Below are 24,240 nucleotides of genomic sequence, written 5' to 3'. Positions count from 1 at the left end.
ACTTATCCCTTTAGCAAAGCTGCACATGAGGAAACTCCATTGATTTCTCAGAAATATGTGGGAACAATGCAATCAGTCCCTAGAAACCCTTCTCCCCTCACTCCCATGGCTGAAGAAGAAACTCCTGTGGTGGAAGGACAGCCAACAAAGGAACCCAAGAGCAACCTTCATGCTGCCTCAGGCAGACAAGCCTATCGACATAGGCCAGCACAGATGTAGCTTGAGTAGCCCACTGAGGTTGCAGGGCATTTGGTCCCCACAACAGAGTAAATTGCATATCAGTCAAAACGAAATGCTAGCAGTCTTCTTATCCATAACAGCTTTCTGAAAGCATTTAAGCCTAGGAACTCAGCAAATCTCAGCATTCTGTGGGAGATACTCTCTATAATTCTTTTTGCATCTGTCCACAACAAACATCTTCTTAGATGCTGCTCTAGAACACAACAGGAGGAAGTATGGAAAATAGATGCCTTCTTCACGTGGACCCACTGTTTCCTGTACACCTTTCCCCCATTACCCTTGATTCCAAGGGTACTTACAAAGATCAGGAACGAAAGGCCCACCTTGATACTGGTAGCCCCATTCTGGCCCAGACAGCATTCATTCTTTCTACTCCCCACCCTCAGTGAGGGGAGGTTTTGCATGATCCCAAAGGACATGGACCTTCTCAGCCAAAATAGGGGATTGGTCTTCCACCCCAACATGGCATCTTTCAATCTAGCTGCCTGGAAGATTGGGTCATGACACCCACCTCGATGCCTTACCCAAAAGAGGTGTTATCTGTTTTACAGGAGGCAAGAAAGCCTAACACCAGAAGATCATAAATGGCAACATGGAAGAGATATTCCATCTGGTGTCACAGCTGACATACTATCCCAGGTCCAGCAGACAACAGTTTAGTACTACTCTACCTTTCACATCTCTTTGAACATGGCCTTTCTTATTCCAGCATAAATATTCATGCCTCTGCTATCTCAGCTTGCGTGCAGATTGCTCCACCACTCTTCTCCCATTCTCACATGAAACTGTTTCTAAAAGGGGTTGATTCACTTGAGACCTCTCAGAAGGGACCCAATTCCAGCATGGGATCTAAACTATGTATTGGAAAAACTAAACCTGCCATCCTTTGAGATGGCTGCTGCTGCACCTCTTAAGATGTTCAACTGGAAGACCACTTTCCTAATAGCAACCAGATCAGCTAGAAGACTCTCTGAACTGCAGTTCTCATGTGCAGAGAGACCTTCACTCGCTTCCACAGGGGCAGGGTAAGCCTCAGAACTAACCCATCATTCATGCCCAAGGTAGTTTCAGAACTCCGCCTTAATTGGGCAATCCATCTGCCAGTTTTCTTCCCACACTCATAGAATAAAGCATAAAGAATTCTCCACTCATTGGATGTCCACAGACAAATCAGGTACTACCTAGACAGAACAAAAACTATGGACAAAGCAAAGCAATTGTCTGTATCCTTTGCAGAGGGAAAACAGGGCAAGCCTGTCTCAATGCAAACCATCTTTAAATGGATTGCAAATTGCATCAGATTCTGTTACACACATCATGGAAAGCCTCTTCCTGGCCACATTAGAGCCCATTCCACCAAAGATGGGCATCTTGCTTTCCTCAAAGGAGTTTCCACTCAAACTGTCCTAGAGGCAGCCACTTGGAATTCTGTTCACACCTTTACTAAACACTATAACTTAGGACAGGTCTCCAGGTCCATGGCGGGGTTCGCGTTTGCCATCCTACAAAATATTATTTCCTAAACCTACAATAATCTCCTCCACCCTCAGAGTAGCTTTAGGAATCTTCCCAAGTATTAGTACTGCAGTAGTTAGAAGAGAAAAGAGAAGAGAGATCTGAAGAAGCTTGCAGTTGCAAGTGAAAGCGCTTATCTCGAATTTTTTACCTTGGAATAAAGAGTTTTTTTGTCAAAAGAAGGTGTTTTCGTGGTGTATCCTGGATAGTTAAATTCTGTTGTTGTACTGCAGTAGTTAACTATGAAGAACATAGTAGAGCTGTGTCCCACATACCATAGTTGTAGATGTTCAAGTAGATCATCGTTGCAGTACATATGCCCACCCTCCTACCCCTCAACTAGGTAGGGACCATCTCTTTTTCTGCCTCTATGTTTAATCCCTTTGGCTCATCCCATCCATACATATGTTTCTTTCTCTGTAGCATTCACAACCAAGACCAGACAACTGGGGAGATCTTGCTCTCTTCAGGAATCAGACTGATTTTCTTGGCTTAGAAAGATCTGAAGATGGTGCTGATGGACACCCTTCTTATACCCTGACATCCGAATATCTGTCATTGAGCATCTGTTTGCTTGGGATGATGCTAACACACTGAAAATTGAGCCGGTCATGGCTTCTACACTACAGGAAGTCCCAAGGATTAATACTGCAATACCAATCTACTTGAACATCTACAATTATGTTAAGTGAGACACAAGTGTACTTCATTGTCAAAAATGAGATTATTGCCAAAAGCAAGGAAATATATTTATGTAAGGGGATAAACGCTCCCAAATCCTATTGCAGTTAAGTTTTTGTAAGGATTTGTAGTATATTTTGTCAGTGAGAATTCTGAACTCAAGGGTGGTCATATTAATCTTGTTCAAGACCTAAAAATGCCCAAAAGAGAGGGGAACATTTGAAGTTATGATCCTATATTGCTAGCTAAATAAAACATAGGTGAAGAGATTTGTTTATTTATTTGCATTTCTTTAATGGGAAGGCCCATGGACAAGAGTTAAAGTAAAGTAATAATCGATGTATAGTATTCATTGCAACAAATACACATACAAAACACAACGTAAAGTATAACATGTTAACATATAATATACACAGATAAAATACAGCATTCTGTAATGCTTGTTCACAAGGTAAGGAGCATAATGCTTGTAATAAGTGATATTAGTTAAAGGAAACTTGAATCAGCAAGTGTCATGGTGTTTACTTAATGCAAATGGCAGTAGAACCTTTCAATATCTGTAAGTGTTCAGAAGAACATATCACATTGCAGAACATATTGTCTTGTGGGGTAACTATTTATATATATATATATATATATATATATATATATATATATATATATATATATATAGGTTGGTACTAGGCTGTCAGGGCCTCTACAAGCCTAGTCATAACAATTCCCTGGCTATTTCTTCCCACACTTTTTACTTCCCTGGACCCCTGTCTAGCAGGGCGACTGATGTGATCCCCGGGGTGAATTTCCTTTCTCCCATCCAGTCATCTAGGTTCCTTTTGAAGAGGGCCAAAGAGGCACTCTGCTTGACATGTATGGGCAATCTATTCCAGAGTCTGGGGAGTCTCTGGGTCAGGAACCTATCCCTCCAGCATGTTTTGTTTATTGTGATGACAAGGTTTAGATCCCTGGAGCATGTTGCTCTGAGGGATTGCGATTTCTTTAAGTGTAGCATGTCCATCAGCTCTGGGTTTGACATGGCGTTGTATGTTAAGCAGAGATCGCCTCTGAGTAGACGATATGCGACAGAGTATAGCTGGAGTTTTTTAAGGCGGTCAGCATAGGGCATCTGCTTTAGGCCTGTGATTCTTTTAGTGAGGTATTTCTGCGGCCTTTCCAGTTGTTTTTTTTGTTTTTTGTTTTTTTTTTTTTTTTTTTTTTTATGGAAGAGGTCTGTAACAGAGGATGCATTGAGCTGAGGCTAAGTGAATTTAAATAGAGGATAGAGTCCATTGAAAGGAACTTGTACACAAGTAATTAAGAGTATAGTAGTTGTATCTGAAGGAGAGAAAAGGATGTTTAGATGGTTTGAAGGCTGTCCAAGATGGAGGTTTATCCAGGGGAGAAGTACAATGATTGGTTAAGGTATAGTTAAAAAGTTGTAGTGACGAGTTGAAGAGGTTGGGCTTGATGATGCTTAATTAAGTACATTTTCCAGCAAAACAGCAGGGCAGAATATCAATTTTGCTGTCAGTCACAGACAATTTTGGTTAATTCCCTGTTTAATTATTGCATTTAACAGAAAATTGGTATGATGATCAAAGGATGAATGTGAGATGAGTGGAAGGTAAGATTTACACACACTTTTGGAATTACTTTTAGTATGCATTGTGTTTAAAAATGTGTGAGGAATTTGTTGATAATGCAGATTAAAAAACATAATTTTAGAAGCAAAAGAAATAATTTAAAAGTATTGTTGCATAAAACAAATATAATACCTTGTTGGTGTACTTGAAAGTAGTGTTTCACTAGCTTGTTTGTTTAGGAGCATACATTTTGTCTTCATTAACAATGAGCTGAGTTTAACAACATACTCTGATCGGTCAGTAGATTAAAAAAGGGTTCCTGCCCAGTGGCTCCACTGGTTTGACAAATATATGTATTATTCTACATTGTTGGTGCATGTTTTGAGGTTAACAGAAAGTTCTGTGTATTACTTGAGAGTCAGATTACATTTATTTCCAACACTACATAAATTTCCCCTGTTTAATCAGAGAGCCTATAGTTAAGTGCCTAAACTAGACCTACAGAGATTGCTTCAGTAACTCTGAGAGGTGTAGGAGCTGACTTGACTAGGATCCACACTTTTCCTAGCAGTTGTGGTTCGGTTGTTGTCTTTAAGTGATATGCTTTTATTGCTGTTTCCTGGACTTTTATGTCTCTGCATACCAGTTAATTTCTCAGCTTTTAAACTCATAGCAGGGACTATCCAAATTTCTTGTATGGGAACACCACGAGTTGTAATAAACTTAGCCAATATAACTCCTTTACAAAAGGTTTCCTGTACATGTGCATGTCTGATGTGTTTGCCCATGCACACACAAGCGAGGGTGCACCTGTGGCATGCGTGCATGTACTTGTGTGTGTATGTGTCTGTGTATGTGTGTGTCATAAATTTTCTTTAAGAGTTTAGAATTTTCTTCAAAGGTTAGTGTCCTTTATAGGAGATGGATATTTAATTGGTAACCCTGAGTGTACATAGGGATAGAAGTGGATGTAACACTGGAAAGTTCAACTGAAATGTGTCTGTAGTTCCCATGTGTAGGGAATAGCATTTATGTCTTGATGTGTTAACACAGTCAGGGGGAAGAGTGTAGCTTTTTTGTAGCAAAAATGAAAATGTATTGTTGAGGTATTTTGATAAGAGAGTTTGCTTCATGATTATGATTATAGAATTACCATACATTGTTCAGAGTTAGTAGATTGCAGTCTGTGGGACTTTCAAATTAGGTGAAATGGTAGAGCATTATGTTGGTTATACTTTGTTACCCAAATGTAAGGAAAATATGCATGCCCTCCCTTTGTTCACATACATGCTCTCTGGTCTCCTGCTAAATTTTAAAGATAATGTTTAGAGCTGTTAATGACTCTTAGTTCTCCATAGGTGTGTGACATGGATGATGAAGCCATGACAACCTATTCCTCCTTTCCCTCAAAGTCCTTTGAAAGAGAAGCTTGAAAATAAGGGTCTGTCTGAGAAGGCTATAGTGGTGCTTAGCTTTTGATAGTCAATTGTACAGGCAAAACTGTGTTTGAAAGCTGGGTTGTTTTATGACGGATGGTATGACTTATTGACAGATGTTATCCTTCTCATTAAAATGATTGTATTTGTTTGATTGACTGGAAGTTTTCATTCTTTTTACAGTGTAATTGCATTATTAAGCTCCTGTTTGCCTGTAGCTGAAAAAATAAATAGTACAGGAAATCTCTTCTTGACAACTTCAGTGTCTGAGGTTCAGTCCTGAATTCTGCTCACAATATTTTTGGAGTTTGCATGTTCTCCCTATGTATTCATGTTTTTCTTCCACTTACCCAAAACGTATTGATCAACTGGCCAAGATGTCAGATGTTAGGTTGGCCCTTCTCCTTGTCATCTAGTCCATGATGATCAGTTCAGTTAGTTAAAAAATGAGTAAATACAAAATGGTAAATTTTTAAAAAGTATTAATTTTAAAGTGTAATTTTAGTGGTGATGACTCTCGTAATATCAAATTCCATAAGCAGTGCCCCTCAAGCTATAAATATTATACCGCCTATGTTGTATATGTGATTCCTATAATGCTCAATTATTGTGTTTTCTATCTTTAATTATTGGTTTGTTTTATTGTCTAACTACAGCTGTATTAGAATGTTGTACATTGTTTCTGTTTTATGTCCGCTTTAATGTTTGTATCCTAGATCAATTTTAATGTCTGTTTGCCATTTTGGCCCAGGTAGAATCTGAAAAGGGCCTGTTGAAATAAGTAAATGTTATATAAGACAGGAGTTAATTAATTGATAGAAGTGAATAGTTTGGCAGATTGTTGTAGTTCTTTAAAAATCACTCTTGCATTGTTGAGCAACTGCACTGTCAGGGTTAGTTAAGATGAGTTTTGTTTGCTTTGTTTAAAAGATTTATTACATTTTTGAAATTTAGCAAGAGGGTGACAAAGCAATGTTAAAATTATGTTGAGGATGTACTTGCTGAATTTAGCAAGTGAACAACAAGGCATTGTTAAAATTATGTTGTGGATGTAGTAGTCATAAATGTGGTTGTTGTTTTATTTACCTTTCTAGTTGACCGGGACTGAAGTTTGTGTTTATATTTTTGTCATACAGTGGCAATACAGATTGGTGGTTAAAAAAAATAAAAAGTGAATTTAAAACTGCTAGGACAATTTTTTCACTATAGTATTTTAGATAAATAACAATTTTCTTGTGTGTTTTTGCTTTCAGGCCTGGAGTGCAGGGGACACCATTGCCTGGAAGAGCTATCTTGTCCATGAATGGTCTTAGCTACGGTGTAATCAGAGTGAACACAGAAGACAAAAACTCTGCTCTGACAGTGCAAGATGTTGGTCATGTGATGCCAGGAGGTATGTGAAAGCCGACTTCACAAACATGGCTAGAATCGGTAGAATAAAGTATGAGTGTGTTACTGTTCTTACAATGGACCAGCATCCTGCACAGGACTGGTTTTCTATTTTTCTCCCATTACTTCACCAGATTGATACTGGCTTCCCTGCAGTCCTGAATAGGATAAAGTTGGTATCAATATAATATTTGTTTCTATTTTTTAATAAAAATCTTTATTAAATCACAACTAAAACAAATACACATGCACACGTATATTAATATAAAAGAAAACAAACCATAGTGTCATTTTTTCATGCAGTGTTTACATATTTCCTTTTTGTCATTAGCTATGACATTATATAAAGTATTCAGTTCCTTCCCTTAAACCTCACTCCTCCTCCTCTTGAGCATTATTCTTCTTCATCTATTGTTCCCACAGAGTCTGTTTACTTCTATGTAAGGATACCACCTCTAGTTCTTTTATCTAATGTACTGTATTCCGTACTTCAGTTACAGTTGGTTTAGATTTTGATTTCCATTTTCTAGTAATTGCTTTTTTTGGCAGCCAGTAGCATCAAACTTAGTTTCTTATTTCTACCCTATCCTTAAATTATGATTTCATTTAGTCATACTCAGTTGTTATCCCTTTTGAAGAAATTTCTATCTTCCCTAATAACTCTCACTTGAGTTCCTACTGCTGAATTCATGAATTCCACACTAAATACACTCATATATATTTTTTCAGAAGTCTATCCTGTCTTGTTATATTGTTTCTTTTAGGTCCCCCTGATATGTTCCATTTCCAGTCCCCACCATAAAAAATATTCCCTGCTGAAAACCGATTCTGTCTCCCAAAATTCTGTTAAGCGCTATAATAGTTGTTTAAGGTGGAATATATAAACACAGACCAGTGCAGTCCTCCTCCATACTCCTCCCCTACAAGTAAAGCCTTACGGCCACAAATCTGCCATTATTGTTTTTTTTCCCCTCCTGTGTCATTATTGAAGCCCTTCAAGCAATTAATGTTATTACTTACCCTTTCCTTATATATCTGATGTTCTGCTTTAGCAAATTGATATGTTAATTTCTATCCAAGTGTGTCTCTTGTAATATTGCTATTTACACCCTACATTTTTGATATATTCCAATATTCTTTGCATTTCATTTATACCTGTATGGGCATTTGCATTCTGTTATAATATACACAATGTGATAGTGTTCAATCTCGCCGTTTGTTCTTACACATGGGTTCGGAGCCGATCCTCGGCTCTGTGTCGGCCGCTTGCAAGCTCTGCATCGAGAAGAAGCTCGAGACAACCTAATACCCACAATCCCCCTCTGCCTTTACCTCAGATCTAGTTTGCCGCTGCTGCGTTCGCATCACTGGGATCTAGCTCGAGCAACTTCAGATAAGGAATAACTTTTATTATTGTTATTTTTGAGAAAAAAATTATTCTAAAAGTACTATTTGGTGACATAGTGTATGTGTGTGTGGTAAGGTAGAAATACTCGGTACCGTTAAAGTTAATTAACTTGTTAGAGTTTTTCGGGGCCTTCCACCCCTTTCTCGATTTTGACAACCGGACTGACTTATATATCGGATTCGACTTTTTTTACTGGATTTGTCTCTTTACTGGACTTGACCTTTTTTCTCTTACCTGTTTTTTCTTCAAGATGTCTGAGAAAATTAAATCAGGTTTTAAACGTTGCCAGTGTGGCCAAAAAATGTCAGTTACTGACAACCATAGTTCCTGTGTCTACTGCCTTGGCCCTCTCCACTTACAAGAGGACTGTTCAATTTGTCACTCTTTTAGTGGGAGGGTCATGACAGATAGGCGCAGGAAACTCATGGACAGGGGGTTATTAAAACCTTCCTTTCAGGAGGCTCTGGATGCTTCAGACCAGGCATCCAAATCCTTGAAGGAATCGAAGACGTCGGAGCCCAAGTCATCGGCTCCGAGCTCTTCGAGTAAAGTTAGATCACCGGTTCCACAGACTTCGGGGCCGAGTGTTCAACTGTTGTCAGTTCCCGAGCCTCGAGTCTTGGAACCGGTGATGGAGCTCCCTCCCTCGACACTATTGAGGTTGGCTCCGTCTTCGGTTCCTTCGACCCGTTCTTCTTCTAAGCTCTCCGATGTCGATGTGGATCGTGTGGTGCAGAAGTTATTGGAGCATTCGGCCCTATCCAAACTTATTTCGGTTTCCACCCAGTTGGTGTCGAAACTTGAAGGCCTCCCATTGTCTCCATCCATTCCTCCTCCGAGACCTGTCCAGTCTTTGGAGCCGGAAGAGGTTGATCTACTGATTGTGGAGCCCTCGGGTCCAGAACCGTCCTTTTCTCGGTCTGTTCCTCTCACCTCGACTCCGTCGGATCCGGTACCGGAGTCTCGGAGCCGACGATCTGTCCTTGGTTCCGGGGCCGAGAGTCGAACCGACGTTTCGGTTCCGACTCTTCCCCTCGGGCCTCGGCGCGGATCGATTCGGCTCCGTCCTCGGGGTCGATGCCTTCGGTGCCTGTCTCAGGGATTCTTCCCGTTTCTTCGGAACCGGGAGATTCTTCGACTCGGGACCCGGGGGCCTTCGATCTCATGAGGAAGGTGTTGTCTACCCAGACAACCACATCAGTAGAAGCAACCTCTCCTCCTCATAAAGGGCCGTTATCCTCCTCTGCACCCACGGCTACATCCAAGCGTCGAGCACCGGTGTCTCAGCCACCCCTGGAGGGTGCCCCCTCTTCCTCGGAGGCTTCTTCGGATGCTCCCCACGAAGAAGTCCCTAGGAAAAGATTGTGTAAGAGGAGACACTTAGATTCTCCACAAGAATCTTTGACATCCGATACTGACTTGGATGAGTCAGAAGGGTCCCATAAGTCACCTTCAGAAGATGTCTCTTTTTCTGACATACTGGAGATCCTGAAACAGAGAGGTGACTGGCAGTCCCTTCCCCCTTCTGAGGATGAGTCAGTATTGCTGAAGGCATTTGGTGCTCGCCCTTCCTCCTCCTGGGTCACTCCGCCCTTCGATGAATTAATGGAACTTATTGCTCGAAGGGCGTGGGAGGCTCCTGACACAGTGGAACCTGTTCCTAGGAAGCCTAATAAGTATATCACTGCACCCCAGGACAAGACTTACTTAACAAAAGGAGTTCCAGTGGATGCTATGGTGGTGGCAGCGGCCACGAAAAAGGAGATGTCGGAATCTTCCTCATCTGTCCATCCCCCTAATAAAGATTCTAGGACTATGGACAGATATGGGAAGCGCATTTTTAGTTCAGCGGCTTTTTCCATGCGATCCCTGAACTACTTGACCCACTTTACACGACTACAGAGGGATCTAGTCAAAGAGTTGGGAGATACCCTCCAGGGTACTACAGATGCTGCTGTCTCAGAGAAAGTGCCAGCGCAACTTAGTACCCTTACATCCATTGTGAACTCGTCCATGAGGCTGATGTCTTACGCAGCCGAAGGTTCGAGTAGGGCAGCAGTTTCAGCGATTGCTCTTCGCAGACAATCCTGGATGCGCTTATGTTCATTTGCGGAAGCCTTCAAGTCTTCCTTTACTAACGCCCCATTTGACGGTGCCACTCTTTTTGGCCCCAAAGTAAAGGAGACCCTTACCCGGTGTGAGCAGGAGGGAAAGACTCTGTCTGCTGTCGGAGTCCGTTTTTCCACCCCATCCAGACCGTACCCCAAAGGGCAACGTGGTGGAAAAATGTGGTTTCGAAAACCCCAAGGATCTTTCCCAGGCACACAGGGTGATGCCCCTTCTAGAGGCAGAGGTGGAAGAAGCCGCCCTGGCGGCAGAGGGGGTCCGCAGAATCAAGGTGACAGGGATACACTCCCTGGTAAACCTTTCCAGCACTCCTGAGAGGAGGCCCGACTGTCCTGCTCTGGAGGCAGTCGGGGGTCACTTAGCTTTATACCCTCAGGCCTGGCAAAACATAACTACAGACAAGTGGGTAAAAAGCGTGGTTACCAGAGGTTACAATATACCATTTCTATCCTATCCCATTCCAAAGAAAAGACTCCCAGATGTGCCGCCCCATCTGCGAGAGCCAGCAGCTATAGAAATTTCAAAGCTGCTAGAAAAAAGAGTCATCCAACCAGTCCCAGCGGACCAAAGAGGATTCGGAACTTACTCAAGGTTCTTTTTAGTTCCATAGAAAACAGGGGACTGGAGGCCCATTCTGGACCTAAGCGACCTCAATACCTTCGTCAAGAAAGAAAAGTTCCGAATGGTCACGCTTCAATCGATCCTTCCATTCTTACAGAAGGACGACTGGATGTGCTCAATATATCTGAAGGATGCATACTACCACATCAAAATGGCCAGGGCTTCCAGAGATCATTTGCGCTTCCGGCTGGGTGCCAGTCATTTTCAGTTTCGAGCCCTGCCCTTTGGTCTGACCTCAGCCCCCAGGGTCTTCACCAAATGCATGGCAGTGGTAGCGTCTCACTTGAGATGCCTAGGATTCCAGGTGTTTCCGTATCTGGACGACTGGCTCCTTTCTGCCACCACCCAGCGTCAACTAGTACAGGTCAGAGACTACACTCTTCAACTGTGTGTTCACCTAGGAATTTCCGTAAACTTCGGAAAATCCTTACTACAGCCATCACAGCGTATCTTATTCATAGGAGCGGAATTAGATACACATTAGTTAATTCTAAGACTTCCTCCAGAAAGGATACTTTCACTTCAGACTCACATACGTCTTCTTCTTTTGTCCAGGAAATCCCCAGCAAAACTGGTACTGAAGGTTTTGGGACTCATGTCAGCTTCTCTTATTGCAATACCCTTGGGAAGACTGCACGAGAGTCCTACAATGGCTACTGTTTGCACAATGGTCGTTCCAACAACTACCTCTGACACACGAGATTCTTATAACGAACACATGCAAATCACACCTAGACTGGTGGCTTCAGACTTGCAACCTTTCCAAGGGGAGACCATTTGTGCTACCCGCTCCGACAGCTACGGTGACCACGGACGCTTCCCTGATAGGGTGGGGGGGCATCTTTCAGGGACAGACAGTCCAAGGCGAATGGACCAAGTTAGAGTACAATCTGCACATCAATGTTCTAGAGTTGAGGGCAGTGTTCCTAGCGTTGCAACACTTTGCTCCCCTTCTTCCTCTGGGAACTATTGCAGTTCAGACGGACAACATGTCTGTAGTCTGGTACATAAACAAGCAAGGGGGAACCAAGTCCTATCAGCTATGCAGAGAGGCCATGAGAATCTGGCAATGGGCGGAGTCCACGGGTCGCTTTCTGATAGCAACGCACATCCCGGGGTCATCCAACGTCATAGCCGACAGGCTGAGCAGAGCAATACTGTTACCGCACGAGTGGTCCCTAAAGCAGTCAGTTGCGAAAAAGATTTTTCGCACGTGGGGCCAGCCTTCCTGTGATCTGTTTGCGTCTCCAATGAACGCCAAATGCAGGAGCTACTTTGCCCTATTACCCCCTCCAGGGGAAGTCCCCAGGGACGCACTGATTCACGATTGGCCCCCGGGTCTCCTGTATGCATTTCCTCCCTTCCCCCTGATCTCAAAGTTTCTCCAGAAAGCCAACAACCTACACAGGACAATAATCCTCATTGCCCCATTCTGGTCTCGTCAAATTTGGTTCCCCTTCCTCATGACACACTGCATTCGGGGACCCTGGATCCTGGACCCAGAGCCAGATCTATTGACTCACTCGTCAGGGGCTCCCCACCCCTCGCTATTGTCCCTCCATCTAGCAGCTTGGCTGCTCCAATTCCCAACTTAGCCAGGTCTGATCTTCTTTCGCCTGCAGTTCAAAATATATTAGTGGCTTCTCATAAAGCTTCCACTACTAAAACATATACTAGTAAATGGAAGCGCTTTGTATTCCGGGCGAATACACAGCAAGTGGACCCTGTTATAGCTCCTTTGAATAAAATATTAGAGTTTTTAACAGAATTGTTCCATCAGGGTGCTTCACCTGCCACATTAAGAGTTCAATTGGCTGCCATTTCTAATTTCCGTGTGGAAGAATGTGGGGCTCCAGTTATGGCCCACAGACTTTGTAAAGCCTTTTTAAAAGGGTCTTTTCATATTAGACCACCAATTAGATCTCCTACGTCACCTTGGAGTCTAAACTTATTATTATCTAAGTTGATGCTGCCCCCCTTTGAACCAGCCTCCTCTTGCCCATTAAAATTTTTGTCGTGGAAGACTCTCTTTTTAGTAGCCATTACATCTGCTAGGCGAGTATCTGAACTTCAAGCTCTCTCCATTAAACACCCTTATTTGATCTTTCACTCTGACAGAGTTTCTCTTCGCACTAATTCATCCTTCCTTCCTAAAGTTTGTTCTATTAACAATATTAACCAGTCCATTGAATTACCCACTTTCTTCAAAAATCACTCCAATAAAATGGAGTATATGTTGCACAAATTAGATGTCCACAGACAACTAAGGTTTTACTTGGATAGAACAAAAGATCACAGGAAATCTGATCAACTTTTGTAGCCTTTGCTGATAACAGAAAAGGAGTAGCGGTTACTAAAAGAACTCTTTCTAAGTGGTTAACTGATTGTATCATCTATGTCTATGATTCTACAGATCAAACTCTTTTGCACAAACCCAAAGGACATTCCACAAGGTCAGTGTCTACATCCCTGGCTCATGCAGCTCGCCTACCACTAGATGCTATTTGTGCGGCTGCTACTTGGTCTAAACCACATACATTCATTTCTCATTATAAGGTAGACAAGGTTTCTAGGGACAGGGCAACCTTTGGTTCCACTGTGCTCAAGAACGTCCTTCCGTGAGTTCCTCAGGAACAAGGAGCTAGGGACGCTACCCATGTGTAAGAACAAACGGCGAGATTGAACACTATCACATATAGAAGTTATGTCCTTACCATAACGTTCCATGTGGAGTGTTCATCTCGCCTTTGTTCTTACATTCCCACCCTCCCACCCTTAGGAAGAACGTTCAGTTTGGTGCCTGGTCTGGGGCATTCTGCTTCTGCATTGCAGTTGTTGTATATATAGTTGGCATGTATACATATTATATGTATATATATAGACTCTTAGTTTCTGTGCATATGTGTATATTGGCATGAGTGTTTCTCTCTCTGACTGCTGGTTTGCTTGCAAACTAGATCTGAGGTAAAGGCAGAGGGGGATTGTGGGTATTAGGTTGTCTCGAGCTTCTTCTCGATGCAGAGCTTGCAAGCGGCCGACACGGAGCCGAGGATCGGCTCCGAACCCATGTGTAAGAACAGAGGCGAGATGAACACTCCACATGGAACGTTATGTAAGGACATAACTTCTATGTGTAGTTGTTATGATAGAATGCTCTTAGTCCCACCTGTTCTGCATAACTGTTTTGAATGTATATTTTCAACTGATGTTTGACAGGCTGGAAATTTATGTAATTGCTTCTTGTCATCTCCATTTGTAAGTGTGTCACATTTCTCAGATTTTTTCTTCAGTGAAAACATTGAAACCAAAAAATAAATAGATTTTCGTAGTCCCTCATCCCTTTTAACTGACATCACTTCCACAAAACTATATACACTTTCAAAAAATGAAGTTTGCCCTCTTGACCCAAATTGATGACAGCAATAACAGGCATTATCTATTCTAAAATTAAGGTTATCCATGCATGCATGTTAAAGCTTGTGTTCCTTGCACTTATTGCTGTCTTTTCTTTTATTACCTATATTCCCCTGCCAGATGTGAAAAACAGTTTGCATGTTTTCAGCAAGCATTAACTTGTAGCCATAATAACAAGTACAGTGAATACATTTAAATAAATAAACTGTGTACTGTTTTTTCAAACACCTTTATTGAATTATCACTTGTGACATGGGCAAATTTACATTTATGTAAAAGTAATCAAACTATATATTAACATAATAAACATTATAGCTCACATATATTACTATATGTCATATAATCTAAGCAATATTACATAAATTATTCAATTCCTGCTTTTTTTTTTTTAAACAAGAAACCTCTTCATTAAACAGTCACTTACTATATAGGCAGTCATACATTTATATAAATGAAAACAAACCACACCAACACAATCCTAGTCACAAGCATTTTACATCACAAGCCATGCTGACACACTCCCAGTTGCAAACATTATACATCACTTATAATCTACCAAATCTAACTCACTCAGACATTATGTAGCTCATTTAAGTCTTGCCAACTTTTAGGCCTCATTCCTCCCTTGTATGTACTGTCCTACAGTTCCCATATTTCGTATATAGTTTGTTCCTACCTTTTCGTAAAAGTCTCGATTCCAGTTGCTTGAAGATTCTTTCCAGCCAGAAATTCTGTTCTCCTTTTTTAATTGATTTTCTGTTACTTTCTCCTAATTTCTTCTTTGCTGACATCTAGGCAGTGCAGTTACAAGCCATTGGCAGAATTTTATCCAATTTGTTTAAGGGCTTTCTTTTTTTACACAGTTACAGTTTTTGCAGTGGTAGAACTCTAAAAACCTTTTGATCAATGTGCAGCCATCATACAATTCTGAAGTATGTTTCCCTTGATGTTTTGATTGTCATGTCTTCATTATGTCATTGTAATGACTGCATCTGATTTTGTTAATCTTCATTCATTCCTTACTGATGGGTGTCGGTTCCATCCTCGGAACTGAGTCGGCATTATAACAAACTCTTACCAGCCAAAAAACTCTTGAGGTAAACCTTTACCCATAGTGCCCTTCTCCCTGTTACCTCAGATTTCCTTTGCCGCGTAGCCATAAAGCCGTGTCAAGCCAGCTGTCAGCTAAGTACTTTAAAATTTCCAGTTTTTCTTGTATTTCAAGCCTTTTCAAACCTTTAACATATTTCTTTAGTTTCTTGTTAGCTTTACCCACTCTATTACCATTGTTTTTGTTGTTGTTCTACTGGTTCCCTTACCTACTAGGTAATCCTTTAGTACCATTGTTGGTACAGGCCCTTTTTCTCTCCCTTTCTCTTTACCTTACCCTTGAGGAATTTTTTAATACCATTGTTGGTATTTCCTTTTCCCTTTCCTTTCTAGCTTCCTAAAAAAAAAAAAAAAAACCTCTTTATACTTGTGATAGCAGTAGTTGATAATTTTCTCTTTATCCGCCATGTCAGAGAAAAAAGGAACTTCTGGCTTTTAAACAGTGCGACCAGTGTGGCTGCAAAATGTCGAATTCGGACACCCATGTTTCTTGTGTATTTTGTTTGGGTGTTCATCTGTCTATTCAGCCTCCTTGTTCCATTTGTAAAGGGTGTAGCTCCCGAACCCTTAACGAGAGAAAGAGTAAATTGATTTTGAAGGGTCTTCTTAAGATGCCCTTCTCAGAGGCTATTTCTGGGTTGGAGGGCTCATCCCCTCCTAGTAAAGAACATAAAAAGAGACCACATTCAGTTCCTTCCTCACCCTCTGGTGATAAAAAGCAGGAACCAAGACAGAAGATACCCAAATTAATTTCTTCGGCCTCAGGGCCCAAAATGACTTCCATGGCACCGCCTTTGGTACCGACCTCGTGCCTTCTTCAAAAATTGTGTCTTCGGTGCCGGTCACAGCACAGATTATGTCTACGGCACCGACTTTGCCCAAATTAGTGATCTGTACCTCAGTGCCATCTTCAATAATTCTGACCCCAGCACCGACCATGACTACGGAACCAAGCCTGTCTCCAGTATCTGTTTCATGTGTTTCAGTACCAGGCACCCTTTCCACACATCTCCACGCATGAGACTTTGGTACCAATAGACCATTCCGCCATGACCTGATACTTACCCATGGTGGATTCTTTCTTTGATTAGCAGTTTAGCCCCTTTTTAGAACAACCTGACTCCCCATTGGGGATATCGACATGATCAACCAGGAGGCTCACAGAACTGGATGTGGTGCGTCTTGTGGATCAGCTGCTGATGGCAAGGGGGATTACAACACCTTACAAAACTCCCCTCCCTTTTGGAGTTGGGAGTCCATCTCCACAGACTCCAGCATATTCTCCTCCTTTGACCTCCATGCAGACATCAAAGTCCTCGGCACTGACGCCTTTCTTGGTACCCATTTCTTCTGTTCCTTTGGTGGACCTCACCATGGTTCCAGAGCCAACCCTTTAGCCTTCAGTTCAGTCGGAGCCAAGCCATTCTCAGGATCATGACTGGACTGTGGGCACCTTGACACCTAGTACGGTGCCATTTTTTTCCTGTACGCTGTCTACTACAGTTCCGGGAGTCCTGACAGTACTTAGTCCTCTTGGGGCTCCTTCCTTAGGAGCAGGCTCATTTGGAGTAGGGTGTGACCCTGGTTCTGAGGTTGTCCTTCTTGGTTCCAGGCTCCTGTCACTCTTCGAGTGGGCCAGCTTTCCAAGCGATGGAGAGGGCCCTTGCCTCTGCAGGCAAACCGTCGGTGTCGGAATACCAGTCATGTGCTCCCTCTGACCCACAGCTGACACACGTCACCGCCTCAAGACTTCGAGCAGAAGAACCTCAAGATACCCTACCGCAGGGTGCCCCCTCTTAGGAGTCCTCCTCAGAAGCTCCCGCTGAAGAGGTATCGCATAAGAGGATGTGCAAGAGGAAGCATGTGGACTCCCTTGAGGAGTCCCTCACCAAAGACATGGACTGCGAAGAAGGGGAGGGGTCCCCACAGTCACCCCCTGTTGATGTCTCCTTTGGAGACATCCTGGAAATCCTGAAACAGCGGGGTGACTGGAAATCCACTAACCCCTCCTCCTAAGAATCTGTATACTTACAGGCTTTTCATGCTCGACAATCTACTTCCTAGGTGACCCCACCTGCAGATGAGCTGGTACAACTCATCGTGCAGCGCACATGGAAGAGTCCTGATACTATTGAACCAATCCCATGGAGACCAGACAAGATTTTATCCCCTCCCGAGCAAAACCCACACTGGTCCAAGGGTCTCTCTGTGGACACTATGGTGGTGGTGGTGGCAGCCACTAGGAAGGAGCTTGCCGAGGAAAGCCACTGACTGTCCACCCTCCAAACAGGGAGTCTCAGGTGGTGCACAGGTTAGGGGAGTGAGTTTTTGCATCATTGACCTTTGCCGTTAGGTCTTTGAACTATCTGGCACACTTCACTAGGCTTCAGAGAGATCTAATCTCAGAACTCTCTGAAACATTAGCAGGAGAAGTTTCTGACAAGGTGCATGACAAAGTTGCCTCGCAGCTTGTGACCCTGGAATCCATATCCAACTCCTCCATACGGTTGATTTCCCATGCTACTGAAGGAGTGGCGGTTTCAGGCATTGTCATGAGACGTCACACCTGAATGCATCTTTTTGACTTTGCGGACCCTTTTAAGTCTTCCTTTCTTAACACTCCAGTGGAAGCTTCTTCTCTTTTCTGCCCAAAAGTAAAAGACACATTAGCCAGGTGTGAAAAGGATGGCTAGACCCTGTCTGCCGTGTGCGTACGTTTTTCCAACCCTCAATGACCCTACTCTTGGAATCAGAGGAGTGGAAAGATGTGGCACAAGAAATCTCGGGGTCCTTTCTGTGACACTTGGCGAGTCTACTCCCCAGGACAGAGGGGGTACTCATCTGGAAGACACCCCTACAGAGGCAGAGGGGGGTCCGTGTAACCAGGGGACCAGAGATTCCTTCTTTGGACAGCCCTATCAGCACTCCTGAAGAGCGACCAGATTGCTTTCCTCTGGAAGCAGTCGGGGGATGTGTCTCCCTATACCTCCCTGCCTGGCAAACAATAATTACAGATTCTTGGGTACAAAGGATCATAATCAGAGGTTACAACATACCATTCAACTTTTACCCAAATTCATCAAGATGAATTCCCGACATTCCACCCAGTCAAAGGGAAACAGCAGCTCAAGAAAACAAAAGCTGCTTCAAAAAAGAGTCATCCAAACAGTCCCACCAGAACAAATAGGATCCAGATTCTACTCTAGATTCTTTTTAGTACCAAAAAAGACAGGGGACTGGAAACCAATTTTGGATCTCAGCATCCTGAACAAATTTGTCAAACAGGAAAAATTCTGGATGGTCATGGTTCAGTCTTTCCTTCCGTTTTTGGAAAAAGACAATTGGATGTGCTCAATAGATCTTCAGGATGCGTATTACCACATAAGAATGGACAAACGCTCCTGAAGATTCCTTCACTTCTGGCTATGAGCCAGTCACTTCCAATTCCGTGCACTGTCCTTTGGACTCTCTACAACCCCTAGAGTGTTCACCAAGTGCATTGCAGTGGTAACAGCTCACTTGAGACTTCAAGGATTCAGAGTGTTTCCATATTTAGATGATTGGCTCCTGACCACCCCCATGAAGAGTCTACTGAAGATAGCTCTAAACTACACTGACAGAATTCCTGGGAATCTCGATAAATTGGGGAAAATGCAACTTTACTCCTCCGCAAACCTTGAAATTTATAGGAGCAATTTTCAGTACTCATGCTTGCCTGGTCTCTCTCTCTCCCTTGGATCACAGATTGCACAGGATAAGATCCCAAATCCGGGTGATACTCTGTCAAAACCAAATCTCAGCTCGGGCAGTTCTTCAACTCCTGAGCTCAGTGTCAGCATCAATTAAAATAGTGCCCTTAGCAAGACTACACATGCGACTTCTCCAGTGGCTCCTACTGACACAGTGGTGTCCCTTGCGCCATCCTATGTCCTTTCAAATCTGTATAACTCAACGATGCAAACAGGATTTAATGTGGTGGATAAAGCCAGATGAAGAGTTATGGAGTCGCCCCTTTTCCCCACCCCAGCCCAGGGCCACAGTGACCACAGTTGCTTCCCTAATAGGGTGGGGTGGCTTGGGCTTTTCCAACGGAAGACAGTCCATGGCACCTGTTCAGACATAGAGGCCAACCTGCATATCAATGCCCTAGACCTCAGGGCAGTGCTTCTAGCATTGCAAGCATTTCAGTCTACCCTTCTGTCAGGGACAATTGCTATGCAGTCCGACAATATGTCAGTCCTCTTGTACATTAACAATAAGGAGGAACCAAGTCCTATCCATTATGTCGAGAAGCCATGAGAATTTGGCAATGGGCGATAGCTTAAAACCACTTTCTGATAGCAGCTCATGTTCCTGAGATTTCCAGTGTGATTGCAGACAAGCTGAGCAGATGTAGCCTACTGCCTCATGAGTGGTCTCTCAATCCAGTTGTGGTGGTGAAGATTTTCAGCCACTGGGGCCAGCATTGCTCCGATCTTTTCACTTCTCCAGGAAACTACAAATGCAGCAGCTACTTTGCCCTAATCGCTCCACAGAGGGAATCCCCGAGGCACTCTCTGATGCATGATTGGCCCACGGGACTTTTGTATGCCTTCCCCCTGATTCCCCTATTTCTAAAGAAGGTCCTTCATCTGGGAAGCAAAGTAGTCCTCATTGCCATTTACTGGCCAAGACAAATTTGGTTTCCCTTCCTTTGGCCTCACCTAGTACACCAGCCCTGGATTCTGGATCCAACTCCGGAATTGATCTAGCATCTGCAAGGGTTGATGCACCCAACCTTCCCAGTCTCAGGCTGACAGTTTGGTTTTTCCATTTCCAGTATTGTCGAGGCAGAGTAACCTTAACCTGCCCTGTACGTCATATTCTTCTGACTTCACATAAACCGTCCACCAGAAAAATCTATCTCAGCAAGTGGAAGAGATTCCTTATTTGGTCCCAACAAAGAAAACTGGATCCTTGCTCAGCTCCTGTTACTGTGGTTTTGGATTATCTGTCAGGTTTTCTACAGTCAGAAGCAGCAGCCTCCACAATTCTAGTCCATTTAGCTGCAATCTCAAACTTCCATGTTGATTTCCAAGATTCACCCTTAATCTCCCATCGCCTCTGTAAAACCTTTTTAAAAGGGGTCTCACACATCAGACCACCCTTCAAAGAACCAATTGACCCTTAGAGTTTAACACTAGTGCTGCAATCCCTGACATAACCACCTTTTGAGCCTGCAAACCCTTGTGATATGAAGTTTTTATCCTGGAAGTCACTGTTTTTAGTAACCATCACTTCAGCAAGACGCATATCCGAGCTTCAGGCCTTATGCATCAAATATCCTTATATGATCTTTCATAGGGATAGAGTGTCACACCGGACTAACCCCTCCTTCCTCCCAAAAGTTATTTTAGAATTGACAGTTAACCAGATAGTTGACCTACCTGCGTTTTTTCCCCAACTACTCGAATAAAGGGGAATATGGCTTCCATTTGCTGGATGTACATAGACAGTTACATTTTTATTTGCACAGAACAAAACCAGCACATATATCAGACCAGTTGTTTGTGCCTTCTCAAGCCCAAAATTGGGGGACCCTTTTTATAAAGTGATCTTATCGAAGTGGTTGAGAAACTGTACATCCTTCATGTACCAACATAATAAAATTCCTCTACCGAGCAAGGTTAAAGCACACTCAACCAGATTAGTGGCAACTTCTGTTACCTTTCATTCAAGGGCATCAGTGGATGATATCTGTGCAGCTGCAACCTGGTCTACCGCTCATGCATTTATTACTCATTACAAATTGGATCTGGTCTCCAGGGGAAGTGCATCCTTTGGTTCAATGGAATTCAGGAACATTCTTCCATAAGGGCCTCTCAGGACTTAAAGTAGCTAGGGGACTGTGTCCCATCAGTAAGGAATGAATGAAGATGAACAACATCAGATAAAGAAGTTATGTTCTTACCAAAATGTTCCATCTGTTTTTTTCATCTTCATTTATTCATTCATTACGTCCCACCCACCTTCCCCCTCCAGAGGCTCCTGGAGGATCGGATTGGGTCCTACTCCTGCTTTAGGGTTTCTGCTCAGAAAAAGCCTATGCATTACTTATTACGGGCAAACTCGATCTGAGGTAACAGGGAGAAAGGCACTCTGGGTAAAAGCTTACCTCGAGAGTTTTTTGCCTGACATGAGCTTGTTATATAGGGCCGACTCTGTTCTGAGGATGGAACCAATACCCATCAGTAATGAATGAAGATTAACAACACAGATGGAACGTTATGGTAAGAACATAACTTATTTTTTCCCCTATTGGGTTATGACATACTGCTTAGAGAAAGCAGCACTACAGGTGAATAAACACAAGTGAATTATACAAGTCGCACATTAGAAGTAAGCAGAATGTTATTTGCAGAACTGTGAAGAGGTTGCATGACTCACCAGAAAAGACATTGTAATGTCTGTATGTTTCCAGGCAGGTTGTATGATTTAGGTTTTCAAAAGGTGGTCTACTTTGCTTTTGTTTTAGGAGGGTTGATGCCTTTTATTTTAAAAAGCTCTAGACTTAAAAATTTTCCCATGTTCTGATCTGAATTTTACAGTTGACTTGCTCAGCATAGAATACTGAACAGAGTTTTCATATACAAGTGCGCTGTTCTCTTTTGGTTCTAAGTATCAGTGGTAGCAGGTCCTCAGTAAAACTTGATACTTTTATTTCACTTGAAAAATTGTGAGCGTCTTTACAGTATAGTAGTATATAAACAGTATTCAACACTTTGTATAAGTGTATATAAAGTATGTTAGTATCTCTAATGTTTTAGGTTTGCAAAGTCAAGATATACTTTGAGTGTTGTAAATTAATACTTTTACGGTATTGTTTTTTTTAATTCACACATTTTGCTGTTTCAATTTGAATACTCATACGAGTTCCCTTGGCACATCTGAGTTGTAGTTGTCATTTGCCTTTCACCACAGGTTGCATCCTTTGCAGATGTTTGGTTTACTTCAGGTGTTTTTTTGAAAGGAAATAGTCATTCAAAAGCTAGATGGATGTATGGTGTAGAGATAAACTACAGTTGTTTGACTTGAGTGTGATGGCTTTTGTTTTCTTTTTTCTTTGTCCTTTTTATGAAGATGCTTGCAGTAAGGATATCCACAGCAGGTAAATGGATGCAGCACCTTAGCTAAATGGCATTAGTAGTTACATCTGCAAATGACCTGCCAACGTTGTAGTTTCAGCTCTGGATATTAAAACAGCAATACTGTAAAGGTTCTCCTATTTGTTGTATGAAGATGGTATGTTCCGTGATTAATTCCCTTGTAGTGACCCCTTCCCACACTCATGCCAATTACCTTCTGATGTTTATTGTTGTTTTTTTTTTTTTTTTTTTTTTAAGCTCAGAGTACTATCAGCTCAAGTAGAGGCTATAGTCTGTGTGCTAATTCCAGTCATTTTAAGAGCTTAGTCTCTAGTCCTTATGGAAAAATGTAAAACATTTGTGAAATTTTGTATCTAATGTTGAAAGCTTCTTGTCCTTCACTTTTAGGAGTAAGACTGGCAGGTAAAACTTTCCAAAGCTCTCCTAGCCCCCCCCATCACCGCAATGCATAAAGCCTGAGGACCCACTCACTTCCGGATCTATTTAAGGCTTGCACGTAATCAACAGCTATGAAAAATGGCCCAAGCTGTATAGTTATTCTATTTAAACTCTAGTTTTCCTTTATTTTTGTTTTTTACCTTTGACTTTTAGCTCTTTCAGAACAGATATTTACTTGGTCATCATCCCCTGCCCTTCTTCTTTTCCCACCATTTTTAAGTTGTTCTTTTCCCTTCCTTTTATCAGTCATATTTGTTGTCCCAAAGCCTTTCTTAATGCAGATTTTAGTTCGTAATTAAACTTAACTTCAGAAATAAAAATTACATGTTAGTTATTTAATGTTTATGTGCATTTTTATCTTTTTCTTTTCAGTTTAGAGATTTCTTATCTACTGTATATTTTTGCATGCTGTTATTGTATATGGTTAAAATTAATTCTTCTGATGCACTGATGTCTTTACTTTTGTCATCTGTAGAGTAAGGTTACATTTGTAACCTTATATGTTTACTAGTTTCTCTCCTATAAGTCAGAACTGACAACAGGCTGCATTTTGTCTCCTCACTCGGACTTTTAAGATTGTTTTTCATGCAGACTGCTCTCTTTAGTGTCTGTGCCAAGTTTTTTAAATGCTTTTGTTTTCTTATGCATACTGTAACCAAAGTGAATCATTGTTGTTTGATATTTTTAAGATACTAAGCTGTATATGTTTACTAGTCTGTGTAGAGGTAACTGTTACCTCTTGTAAAAAGTGAATCTGTTTGATACTTCTGAAGTAATTTGGCTGTGTTCAGTAATATACTATGCATTTGGGACATGACATTTAATTATATCTTTCACTACTGCTTGGCATGCTGTTTTTCCTTAGCTGTGGCTTGTTTGGCAGATGTGCTTGGCATGGCCCAATTTCTTAATACCACTCTCAGTTGCCTTGATCCATCTCACCAGCCCTGTTCTATCTCCATGTGTGAGGTGATTTTGTCCAAGTGCCTGTTCTTTGGTCTGGGTTTCAGACTATGTCTGTATCTGTCCAGCTGTGTGTGTGTGTGTGTGTGTGTGTGTGTGTGTATATATATATATATATATATATATATATATATATATATATTTTTTTTTTTTTTTTCCGTTGCATCCTTGAA

The 24,240-nt window shown here is 42.1% G+C and overlaps 1 protein-coding gene across 3 annotated transcripts in view; it reads left to right on the top strand.

Annotated features, from left to right (window-relative positions):
• Positions 1-24,240, top strand: part of DIP2B (disco interacting protein 2 homolog B) — a 2,678,679-nt gene that overhangs the window by 1,771,150 nt on the left and 883,289 nt on the right. For all 3 annotated transcript variants that reach the window (XM_044083475.1, XM_044083472.1, XM_044083474.1), the window contains exon 18: positions 6,706-6,845. In XM_044083475.1, coding sequence (XP_043939410.1) covers positions 6,706-6,845 — 140 coding nt within the window. The remainder of the gene's footprint in view (positions 1-6,705; positions 6,846-24,240) is intronic.

The sequence above is a fragment of the Protopterus annectens genome, chromosome 9.part0 (genome assembly GCF_019279795.1).
Source record: "Protopterus annectens isolate FY-2018-M chromosome 9.part0, PAN1.0, whole genome shotgun sequence".
NCBI lineage: Eukaryota > Metazoa > Chordata > Ceratodontiformes > Protopteridae > Protopterus > Protopterus annectens.
This window is presented reverse-complemented; position numbering and strand designations above follow the sequence as displayed.